Below are 13082 nucleotides of genomic sequence, written 5' to 3' on the forward strand. Positions count from 1 at the left end.
AAGTCCTAAAGTCTAAATTATATTCATAATAATACTAAGGCATTATCTTCCTTTTATACTGGGTTGAAATTTTCACTCTTGGTGCAAAACCAATGGTGGATGGAAACTCCAGGCATCTTATTGTGAATCAACACTGTGGCATCAAACCATTGTCATTCTATTCTTCACTGTCATAAACACTCAAATTAAAAAAAAATGCAGTTTCACTTAAGAATTTCCTTGATACAGTTCTAAAAATTCTTAACTATAGTAAATCTCAATACTTCAGATCTTTTTAATATCTGTGTTGAAATCCGAAGTATGCAAAAACAAAAACAAAACCACTTCTGCTGTATACCAACATGATGCCTGTCTCAGGGAAAACCATGTGGGCAGTTAGCTGAGTTTTGAACTGAACTAACTGCTTTTATTCATGGAACACGATCTTTAGTGGAAGGAATGAATAACAAACTATGATTATTCAGATTTAAGTATTTGACAAATGTTTTGCTTCAAAATAAATGAAATGAGCCTCTCATGTAAAAAGAAAAAAAAAAAACAACCAAAACTGTATTTGTTACAAATTATAAAATTCAAGCTTTCAAGCAAAAAGCTGCATTTTGGAAAACTTGTGTTCTCCACTTTGAATTTGACGGTTTCCCTATATTTTTCTAGTGAGAATTTTCCAGTGGTATCATCATGGATGTTAACTGTGTTTTGTTTTGTTATGTTGTATATAAACTCCACCAACATTTGGAAGATCTGCATAACTCAGTGAACTAATATTTTTCAAATGACCAATGCATGATGTAACAGAATCATGCATAGGTTAAAGATTCTTTCGAAGTAAAAGATGGACCAATGGATTTTAATGTAGCAGAGTACTGATATTTTATTAACAAGGTTTCAGATTCCACATTGCAACTAATCTTCAAGAATCTACCACCTGTCAACTTCTCAAGAAGTATCAAGGAAGGACATTAAAGGATATTAAAATATGTCTTTCATTTCTAACTACATACCTTTATGAGGTCAGAATTCCTTCATATACTTAAACCAAAACAACCTATTGCAAAAGAATTAACACAGGAGAACATATGAGAATCCTGATGTCTTCTATTCAGCCAGATATTAAACTGATTTGCAAAAGTATAAAATAATGCCATTCTTCTATTTTTTCTGTTTTGGAAAATATAGTTATTTTTATTATATGTTAGTATATTTACATGTAATAGTTTTATTATTCCCATTTTAAATGAATTAATAAACATTTTAGAAAAGTCTCATGAATTAATTTTTAATTTCTAATCCAGTAAATATTGATAGGTATAATTGAACGCCCAAAAAGCACTTTGGGTGCTCAATAATTAGAGTCTTTACACCAAGCTCTACTGTGTGCACTTTATTGTGTATTTTATTAAGTTTATTTTCACCTACATTTCAAATGGCTAAGGTTATAGTAATTATTATTCTAGATCTCTATAGACGTGAACTTTCTTTTTGATTTGCTAACATCTCAGATTTAATGATCATACTCTATTATATTACTATCATGTTCATCATCAAGAACTTTCACAACATACTTCACTGACATATATATGGTCTGCTTTTAATAGTGTTATTCAAGTTCTAAATTTCCTTGTTAGTCTTCAGTCTAGATGTTGTCTACATTCTTGAAACTGAATTACTGAAGTTTCCAAAGACTTTTGAGGAAATTAACATCCAGAATATAGAACTCCTACAACTCAACAACAATAAACCAAAGAACTCAATTAAAACATGGGCAAAGGACTTGAATACATATATCTTCAAAGAAGATATACAAATGACCAATAAGTGTATGAGAAGATGCTCAACATCACTAATCATCATGAAAGTGCAAATTAAAGCCAAATGAGATACCGCTTCACATCTCTTGGACGACTATCGTAAAATGAATAGAAAATAACAAGTGTGGGTAAGGATGTGGAGAAACTGGAACATGTGTATAGCTGTTGAGAATGTAAGATAGTTCAGTTGCTGTAGAAAATAGTTTGCAGTTCCTCAAAATGTTAAACATAGAATTATCATATGACCCTGCAACTCCTAGATATGTGGTTGTTATGTGCCATCAAGTTGGCTCTGATGTCCACAATGTCCTGCCCTCAACAGCCCTACTCAGCTCCTGTAGACTCATGCCTATGGTCTCCTTTATGGAGTCAATGCATCTCATATTTGGTCTTCCTCTTTCCCTGCTCCCTCTACTTTTCCAAGCATTATTATCTTTTCCAAAGAATCCCTCCTTCTCATGATGTGCCCAAAGTAGGACAGCCTCAGTTTTATCATTTTTGTCTCCAGCAATATTTCAGGCTTAATTTGCTCTAGGACCCACTTGTTCATCTTTCTAGCAGTCCAAGGTATCTATACTCCAACACCAAATTTCAAATGAATCCATTTTTTTTTTTTGCTGTCAGCCTTCTTTACTGACCAGCGGTTGCCCCATACATAGTAACTGGGAACACGAGGGTGCGGATAATATTAGCCTCAGTCTTTTACGACGCTTCCTTACACAGGTAATCTTTCCTAATTCTTTCATTGCTGCCTTTCCATTTTCAGTCTTCTCTTGATTTCTTGGCTGCAGTCTCCATTGAAATTGATGACTGTACCAAGGTAAACAAAATCTTTAACAATTTCAATGTCTTCATTGCCTTGCCTACGTTAAAGTTATGTAGTTCCTCTGTAGTCATGATTTTTGTCTTCTTGATGTTCAAATGCAGCCCTGGTTTGGCACTTTCTTCTATCTCTTTTGTCAGAAGTCATTTCAAATCACTGCTGCTTTCTGCCAGTAGGATGGTGTCATCTGCATATCTTAGATGGTTGATATTTCTTCCACCAATTTTCACTCCTCCTTCATCTGAGTCTAGCCCAGTTTTTCATATAATATGTTCTGCATATAGATCAAACAAATAGGGAGATAAAATGCATTCTTGTCTGACATCTTTGCCTACAAGAAACCACTCTCTCTCTCTCCATATTCTGTCTTAACGGTGGCTTCTTTGTTCACAATACAGGCTACTCATCAGGACAATCAAGTGCTGAGGCACATTCATTTCTTTCAGAGCAGCCCATAGCTTTTCATGATCCATGCAGTCAAAGGCTTTACTGTAGTCTATAAAATGTAGACTAACCATCTTCAGAAATTCTTTGGAGCTCTCTAGTAGCCAAGAAACAATCACAATTAGATCTCGTGTGCCTCTCCCTTTCCAAACGCACTTTGGACATCAGGTATTTTTTGCTCCATATAAGGTAAAAAAAAAGTCTTTGTTGCAGTACCTTGAGCAGCACTTTACTTGCATGGAAAATTAGAGCAATGGTCCTATGGTTACTCCACTCCTTGACATTTCCTTCCTTGGGGACTGGAATATATATTGAGCTTTTCCAGTCTGTAGGCCATTGCTTTGTTTTTCCATATTTGTTGGCAATTCCTATATATGCATGTGTGTGTGTATATATATATATATACATATATATATATATATATCCCCCAAAAAATCGAAAATAAGGACTCAAAATTACATGTACATACGTGTTCATAGCAGCACTATTCCCAATAGCCAGTAGGTGAAAACAACCCCAATTTCCATCAGTGGATGAATGGATAAACAAATTGTGGTATATATATACAATGGAATACTATTCAGCCATAAAAAGGAATGAAGTACTGAAATGTGACAATGTGGATAAACCTCGAAGACATTATGCTAAGTGAAAGAAGTCAGATCCAAATGTCACATATTGTTTGATCCAATTTATATGAAATATTCAGGACAGGTAAATCTATAGAGACCAACAGCACACTGGTGATTGTCAGGAGATGGGGGAAGGGGAAAATGGGTAGTAACTGCTTAATGGGCACAGGGTTTCCTTTTGGGGTGATGAAAATGTTTGGAACTAGATAGTGGTGGTGGTTGCACACATTGTGAATGTACTAAATGTCACTGAATTGTTTACTTTAAATTGGATAATTTTAGGATATGTGAATTTCATGTCAATAAAATTAAATCAAATTGTTATCAACACCAGGCTTTGAATCAGAGAAGAAAAATAATGAATGTGATAGAGAGAGGTAAGGTAATGTGAGTAAATAGAACTCCTGAATGCTGCATTGTAACCCATATAAAAAAGTCAATTCATTGGCCTTGTTCCCCTAACATTATATAATTACAGATGACGCCCCAGAAAAAGCAAGGTAAGCTGTGAGTCTAGGATCAGAGTCTTCTACGCCCCATGCAAAAGCCAAATTGTGATGCTCAGATTTATGGCATAGTACTTAAGGCACATTTAAGTAAGAGTGTTTCTCAAGTCTAGTGTCACTGATTCCAGTTTTTCTAAAGAGTTCACTCAAATGGACTTTGCACTCAACTGAACAATCTTAGACCAAGAGAAATAGTGTGGAAAAACAAGCAAAAACAATGAACAAAAATTGAAATTCTTCTAGCTAAATTTTCATTTTCCAGAACAAAGGCAGAAACCAGGATATTATTTAATTTTAACTGTTGTTTAACTAAGGTAATTCTTTTTTTACAGATAACATCTCTTCTTATACCTAGTGAAAAAACTCTGGAATGGGGTGGCTTAAGTTACAGCTCAAAGTCAAGGAATTGGATGTTAAAGTCCTCGGCAAATAATTGCGTATGAAAATATTCTCTTCCACAAACACAGGGGGCAAAATTTTTTTTTCAGGTCGAGGGGCAATTGGATGCAATTCCCTCTTTTAAGGATACTTTACTTCTCAAGGATCAGGCTGTCTTGATACTCCATTTTTAGAGGCCAGGCTATCATATTTCTAAAGTAAATATTTCTATTAGGAAGAGGCAAATAAGATATATGACAAACGATTTAAAGTTGTAAAGTGACATATAAATAATTTTTATATAATGTAGTTTAGGAAAGAAAACGTGCACTTATATTTTATCACGGGTATTTGAGGTTCCAAAAAAAATATGATGGCTGAATTAAAATTTATACAGAATTCACATGCATAATTTTCAACTGCCCACTTCTGTCACTTCCTCTCTATTACCCCTTGTCTACCCCAGCTTAATTCCTTCTCTGCTGTGCATTCTCTTTAAGGAATAAACAGAATCAATTCACTCATTAAAAAAATCAAGGGGCAGAATAAAGCAGAGCTCATTTCTCCTTTTTTTTCTGAAATGTTTCTTGCCCATATTTTCCATGGGTGCGATAATATATCTTAGGCTATATTTCAAATATTAAGACACATGCTAGAGCTAACAGGGTCTGGGATAGTAACCCAGATTCTCTGTGTTCTAGTCGTGTGCCAGGCAATTTATTTAACTTGTGAGACTCAACTGAATAATGTAGAATATGAATAAATTAATAGTATCTATTTCATGTTAGTGAGGCGAGGATAAATAAAATAGAACATGCAAAGCACTGAGTACAATATCAGGCATGTAACAAGCAGACAATAAGTAAATATTACTTATTAAAACAGATTCTATTCCAACTCTTGTAAAACTGAACACATTATAATGTAAACTAAATGCATTATTTATCTGACTGCACAATATGAAAAGATGATAATAAATGAGGAAATCAAATCTGTCTTAAAAATAGAAATGTAACTAAAAAGCAGAGACAAAAAAATGTAACTACTCTTACATTATTACTGCCAGAGAAAATTATTTTTCATGCAACATCAGAGATAAATCTAATAGAAAAGCAACAACAATCCATGTTATCGGGGGTGAAACTGTGAGAATCTGTCATTGTTTTCTCTTTGGCAGCCTGATTGTGCCTGGAAAATACCATATTGAAATATGTTCATCTGTGCCGTTGTTGGAAAAAGAAGCAGAGACCATTTAGTTTATGCTTATCAATATAACATATCTCCATTTTTAATTCAACAAAATAAAATAAACAATTTGCATCTTGGTTGATGTTGATGTTTGCAAGTGACTAATGCAAATCTCAAAATCTGTAAAACATTATTTCCCTCTCATAAAAGCATAATGGGATAGTTTAATTGTTGCTTTGACATTTTAAAACACAGGTCAGATGCTTAAATGACACCTTTTAAATTACAGCTGCCAAGAGATTGCCTGCAACATAATATAACATGGCATTTTAACTACCTATAACCAGGAGCTATTATTTTTGTAGAACATAATAGTAACCGGAATAAATTCATTTTCAGTTTTTGCATAACAATAACAAATCAGCTGTCACTAGTCCAATAAAGTACTTAATTTTATCAAATGCTTTCTGGAGAAGTATCTCTTTTTTTATAAATAGGGAAAGATTAATCCTTTTTAAGCCTTGTTTCAAAGGGTCAAATCACTCTTTATAAAAAACCTGGTGTCTGAGACAATGGGAACAGAGAATCCTTTACCTTTAAATCATATTTGCAGGCACATGTTAAGGCGAGGGCATGAACTCAAGTCAGTCTGAGGTCAAGGCCAATTTAATCACTCTATCTGCTATACTTTCTCCACAAACTAGGTACCTAAGTCAACCAAATTCTGCTGGGCTTGGATACATTATCTAGAAAACTTCTCTTCTTTCTTTAAATTGATGTGTTATAAGGAATAAATGAGATGACTGTGCACATTCTTTGGAAAATATGTGTAAGTTAGTATTTTTTCAAAGAAAGGCATACTTCCTTAAATGTTAACTTCCGGTTTTGTTTTGCTTTGTTTATTTTTCTGGATAGGGTTGCCTAAATTTCTCTGGTTCCCTCCAATTCCTTAGTTCTAAATCTCGGCTCAAATAAACTCTTTGAGCATAACTTCATGGATCAAATCCTTATCTGATGTTAAAGATTTGCCTAACCATCAACATCACAGTGGCAATCTCAATCTGTGTAAATCCTTTCCAACACAGCATCTGAAGCTCATATAAAATTCTTACCATTAGAGATACTTCTGGAAGTGAAAATAAAGGCATTTATATAGTAGAACTGGAGGATCCACATTAAATTCTTATTTAATTGAGATCAAGCAGAGTTCTGACAGCTTATACATGAATGTTGATTGCTTATACATGAATGCTTGGCTTGTTTTATACTCCGATAGATCTGTAAAGACCAACGGAGGATGCTCACCTAGAGAAGTTACTAAAAGAATGGCAGATTGCCTAAAGAAACAAGAGCTAGAGATAATGATGAAGAGACAGTATCAGTGCTTTACAATGTTGTCTTTAGTCAGCCATGATAATAAATTAACCCGATGACCCTGTTTTGACACTGACTGATTACAGACACCAATCAAAGGGCAGCAGGCCACTGTTGCTGAAGAACTGGTAGAATATACACAGTCCATGGGTGGCTATTTCAATATGGTAACCAACTGAAGGACTTGATGAATAGTCTCTACCAATACATTCTAACATAAAATGTACAACTCTCTTCTCAAAATAGGTCAAAATGGGTAACCATATTCCACATGAAATATTTCCTAACCATGTTCTACATTATCATTCTGCATATTAAATATAAAATGAGACTGCAAAGTAAATGCATAACTACATAAGACTGGTTTCTACAACTTTAAGCATGAATGTACACTCATATATTTGTAGAATATGATTATTGATCTTATAGTTACATATTCTTAAAATAAATGTGGGTACTCTTTTTCCTTTAAATGAATTCAATACAAACAAAAATAATATGTGGGCTTGATCAATGCATCTGCATAAGTCTGCTCTTTAATCAGAAAAAAATGGAGTGAATAATTAGTTCCTTTCAGAAATGGTTATTACTTATTAAAAAAATACTTGAATGGTTAACCCACTCTTCAAAAATAATTAGGACTTCTATTCACAAGGCAGTGAAGTTGCTGACAATCTTGGAAATTAAGACACCTGTGTCAAATTAGTTCTGTAATAAAATTTGCAATCAAACTAAAATTACAATGAACATGTGTTTCTCTGGTTATAGGCTTGCATTCCTTAGTACTTACCCGGCAAAATGTGATACTATTTTGAGTAAAACAGTTTCTAAATAATTTCTTACACTAGATAAAATTTTGTGTGCTTCCCTCCCCCCTAAAAAAAACCTCACTAAATATATTTTCCAGGTAGAAAAGACTTAGTAAGAGATCTTACCAGATTTAATCTGTTACTATATTTGTTACCAAACAAGCTATTATTATTGCTGTTATTGTTATATTAGATCATAGACATTAGAGCTGCAATAAACTTCAAGAGATCACTTCACATTCTGGCAAACCAAAGATGCCCTTTTCTTCAACTAAACACTTGTCAGAGAAGGTGATTTGCTGAAGGTAATTTGCTATAAAAGTCATGTGAATTTCTGACCTCCACCTTATTGGAAGGATTGTTCTAGGGTTAGCCCTTTGCCTAAAAGGTCCAGTATCTTGCTGAATAATTTCATGATGAGAACTTTCCTCTCCTGACATGGGTTCCCTTTCCTGATTGAAAGTTTCCATCTGCCTGAGTGGTTTCACCTAGAAAGCTGGGCCTTGGGAACATACTGGTGAACAACCGGAAGATTAGCAGGAGGGTGTTACATGTTATCTTTTCAGTTGAAAGTTTTCCTTTGTGGATCTGTTCTAGCACAGCCGAGGGATCTCAAGCCTGAGGGTTAAAAGAGGAAGGCTTGGTGCAATTAGAGCCCTAGAGTCTGACTGCAGACATGCACAGGCACACACGTGCTAAATCAAAAGTCTACATAACGTTCTTGATGCACATTTTAGTCCTCAGAACCAGAGGTTAAACAAACTCAGGTATTTTTCCTGTCTAAGGAAGGAGACAAGACTAGACAAGACAACTTCTAAGAATGCTTCTAGGTTTATGACTCAAGTCTTAGGCCACAAACTATTAGTCTTCTGGCCTTATATTTCACTTTGCTATGTTTGATTTGAGCCCACGATGAAGGCTATGTAACTAGGTTGGTATTTGCTTGTTCATAACTCAAGCAAATTCCTAACCACTGTCATTACGCCTACCTACTTCCCCAATTTATATAATCTTCCAGGCCCCTGGGCATTGAGTTTACAGAGTGTAGAACACAGGTTGACTGCTTCCTATAGCAGTACCTTTTCCATGCCAGCACACCAACTTTTATTTTTCACTTCATAATATCCCTGCGAAAAATAATAATGAAATCCAAAGACATTTGAACATGTGGTATGTGAAATGCACTTAGTAAACTGTAAATCTGAATAATAATTGCCACTTCCATTTGTATGATTAATTTCATATACAATTAAGTCTTTGGCTTGGGGATGTGTGGGTTGCTGTGTGTTGGTGTAATTGGGGAAGAAGGGGATTGGAGGTGATAGATATAAAGCAGAGGAGTCCAGGGCCAACTGCCATAGCACCTAGAACATTGTAAGAACTCCATAATTATCTATTGATGAATGAATAAATGAATGAATAGCCCACTGTAAGACTGACTCCAGATTAAATATTAGTCCTTCTGCACCTGCTGTAATTTAAAATTGAAATCACAGAAGATCTTTCTTCCTGAGAGACTTTATCCTTGTTCTTGGAAATATCGCTCATGTAACACAGTGTCTGGCATTGTATCTGGTGGTCAATAAGTGCTGAATGACAGCAATAAAACGAAGAAAAGCAGCAGCAGTGCTAGCACTACACTAAACACTCAGACTGTATGATCTCATTTATCCCTCATAATAACACTGTAAATTTGGCACGATGTGGTATACCCATAACAGAGATGAGTGACGTGAGAGACAGGGTTAAATAACTTGCCGAGTTCGCAAAACTAGTACATCATAGAGCCAGAACTCGAACCAAGGTGGGTCTTGCCCAAAGCCCTTGATTTAATAAATAAGTGCATGACAAAATGAATGCAACTGTACTGTGTTTTTATACTAGGGCAACTTGGAAAGGGTTGGGTAGAGGAAGTTTAATTTATTGAGTGGACAAACACTATGAGGTCTTTGTTACACTAAACTCACAAGGACCCCAAAGTATCACTATGGCATCAGAGAGTAACAAGAAAATCTGAGAAAGTGAATCACCGGGAAAAAGATAATAGAAATAGGATGGAAGAAGGTGCAAGAGAAATACAAAGATGTCATGGCACTAATTTCCTCCATCTGGTTAATAGTCACCCATAGAAGAGAGTAAAACTGAGTCATTCATTTTTTAATAATGCTAAAATTCTTATATTTAAGTGAAACACTATGTAGAACATAAGCTCATCCTCCTTTAATAAAGATTCTTGGCATTCTGCAGCAACTTATAGCTATCAGATTGCTCGATTACATTGTACTGCAGATGTAAAAATGAAGCAGTTAAGAGAGGTTGCTAAAGAGAACATTGGATAAGCCAGCTCTTACCTTCAAATTTCTTTTCTTTTTTTTTGTTAAATTCTCTTTCTCTCCCCTTTCCTCCCTCGTGACTCCCTTAATTTCTTTCTCGATCTCTTCAGATGTTAAGTAACAACTACAAACTATATTTTTGGCACTGTATACATTTCAAAGCCAATATTTTTACAAAGATAGTATATTTCACAAAGTACCACTCTGCAACAATTGATATTGCCATTTGTATAATTAATCACCATACTTAATTGACTAAATGACTCTGAAAGTGAGTTACTGTTAATCGAATTTTGTACATGAGGAAATAAGTTCAACATATTTAAGGGGCTGATAAATAACAAATCTAAGGCAGAAACTGAAGTATCAATACATAACATTCAACAACAGGCTATAACTTTACATTATCAGCTGATTTTTGGACTAAATCAATCCTATCCCAGGAATGACTATTTGTTATAACACTGAGCCATATATGGGTGTCCAGTCTTTGAAGAAGCTAGTTGGTGGGTTGTAGCAGCAGCCCAATTTATTTGTTCCTGGAAGACAGTTTGAGAAATTTAAAAAGTGAGCAGCTTTTCTCTGCCTTCCTTATTAGCACCTACTAAAGAAGAGTAAAAATTCTGGGTACTGAAATAATCGCCAAAGTAGAATTAAGCCTACTGATAATTTATATTTTAGTGTTAAACATTTTAATCTAAAGACTATAGCCCAAGGATCATTCCAAGGGCAAGTTGGAGAGGTTCTTTAGACAGAGAGACACTGGGAATGTAAAAACTACAGAGAGAGAAAGGAAAAAAGAAAGAAGCATTTAGAAGTGTCAGCTCTTTCTCTTTCGATCTCATCCTCCATCTCTCAAATTCTCTCTTATCATTGTCATTACAGTTGGGCTGTCACCTACATATGGTAACTTCCAGACTCCACTCCCTCATCTTCAACCCACAATAAAAGTCAAATGTTCCCTGCATTTATTAAACTGACAAACATAGTAAGTGTCTAAGTAGCAATGGAAACCAAAGATCGCCTTGGCATTCTCAATGTATATATTTTACATTTCAGCTTCCCCAAAATATCTTTCATGATATTTGAACCACAAAATGACTGTGCCATTTGCAAAATGTCTAGTTATGTCTTTTTTTTCATTCCAACCAATGCTAATGTGTACTAAGATACCACATATGACTATCCTCTTAAGGCATTTGAGTGTGAAATTATCATCCACAATACCATCATAAGAGAGGAATAAAGACAAATTACCTGGGGTTAAGAGGATGACTGACATAGTGATGAGTGAGCATACAACTAAAATCACCAGCAGGGCAATAGCAATTCCCTTCCAGTTTCTCTGTGGAGGGCTGTTACTTCCCAGTTCCTACCGAGATAGAAAAAAAAGAAGTTTCATAATTATACACGCTCCAAGAGAAATATATTCATAAAGGAATGATTCAGTGCATGACACAATCACAGTTTGAAAGCTGATTAGAATCCTTTTATTGTTCGGTAGCTCATTTAATTATTCAAAGGTGCTTACATTATAAATGGCTATCTTTTGGGGGGCAATCTTATTTCTCTAAGAGACAAACCAGCAGAGCTTTTTGCCTGCTGTCCAAAATGTAGATGGTGTTAAAATGCATTGACTATAAACACTAGTATGATAGCCAAAATACTCTGCAAAATAATTATGGAACTAAAGTATACCCATTTACATTTTCTCTTGCTACAATGGAACCTACAATAAAGATTTAAATACAAATATTTCCGAAGCACTATAGACTACTTTTCTAACTGGTAAGGGGAAAAAAGATTAGAGATGAGAAAATGATTCAAAATGCCACTCACTGCAGAGCAGTGCACATTTGTCAACACTACAGGTCCTTTTTAAACAGTTCCCCCACCACTCATAAAAATCAACAGGATGTAGTAACTAAATTAAATGAGTGCTTCTATATCAACGGTTAATGGCATCCTCTCCCTGGGCAGCATGCATGACATTGGCAAGGAGGTAAGATTGATGGGGAAGGATAAACCTGAGCATCTCTCACAATACATACAGTAAAGCTTTTCATTTTCCAGATGATCTGTATTCTACTCTGTCGACTAGAAATGTGTGAGCATAATTCACCAAAGCAAAGCACAGACCACACTGGTTTGAAATGAATGCCAGATTTTCTTTGTAACAAAGTTTATAAAACATTGAGGGTCTTGTTTCTTTCTTCCTACTCCAATCCCCAATCTCTTTTTTCTCCTTTCCCAGTAAAGCCTTCTTTATTCAGAAATAGCTAAGCGATTTGAGGACAAATGAAACAAACGTAAAGGTAGCCAGTTCACTATGTGTGCACAAAGCACCCATGAAGCCACAAAGCAGCCCTGCTTTAAACAAAGATAAACAGAATAGCCAACACTTAATAAATTATAAATGGGTTCCCACTGCTCACAGATTAAAACATTGAAGCAAATTTTCACATAGTGATATTGGCTTTCAATTCTGCCGTAAACACTTTGGATTTAAAGAACTAGGTCCTAAATAAATGCAAGGAGAAACCACGCACAGGAGGATTTTGCTCTTGTTTGTTTTTCCTCTTCTTAGATCCACTACTTTAAGTTTGTCTTTTATTCTGATAAGCCAAATTCAGCAGAGGTCAATTCCACTCTTTTTTTTTTTTTTTTTTTTTTTTGCTGAGGAAGATTTGCCCTGAGCTAACATCTGTTGCCAATTTTCCTCTCTTTTTGCTTGAGGAAGATTAGCCCTGAGCTAACACCTGTACCAATCCTCCTCTATTTCGTATG

The 13082-nt window shown here is 35.0% G+C and overlaps 1 protein-coding gene across 3 annotated transcripts in view; it reads right to left on the bottom strand.

Moving 5' to 3' along the window:
- The window catches only part of DPP10 (dipeptidyl peptidase like 10), an 830517-nt gene that overhangs the window by 482028 nt on the left and 335407 nt on the right, over positions 1-13082 (bottom strand). For all 3 annotated transcript variants that reach the window (XM_087435067.1, XM_087435066.1, XM_087435064.1), the window contains exon 2: positions 11553-11667. In XM_087435067.1, coding sequence (XP_087291193.1) covers positions 11553-11577 — 25 coding nt within the window. In that variant the 5' untranslated portion in view covers positions 11578-11667. The remainder of the gene's footprint in view (positions 1-11552; positions 11668-13082) is intronic.

The sequence above is a fragment of the Ceratotherium simum genome, chromosome 9 (assembly GCF_057802395.1).
Source record: "Ceratotherium simum simum isolate JZ-2026a chromosome 9, ASM5780239v1, whole genome shotgun sequence".
NCBI lineage: Eukaryota > Metazoa > Chordata > Mammalia > Perissodactyla > Rhinocerotidae > Ceratotherium > Ceratotherium simum.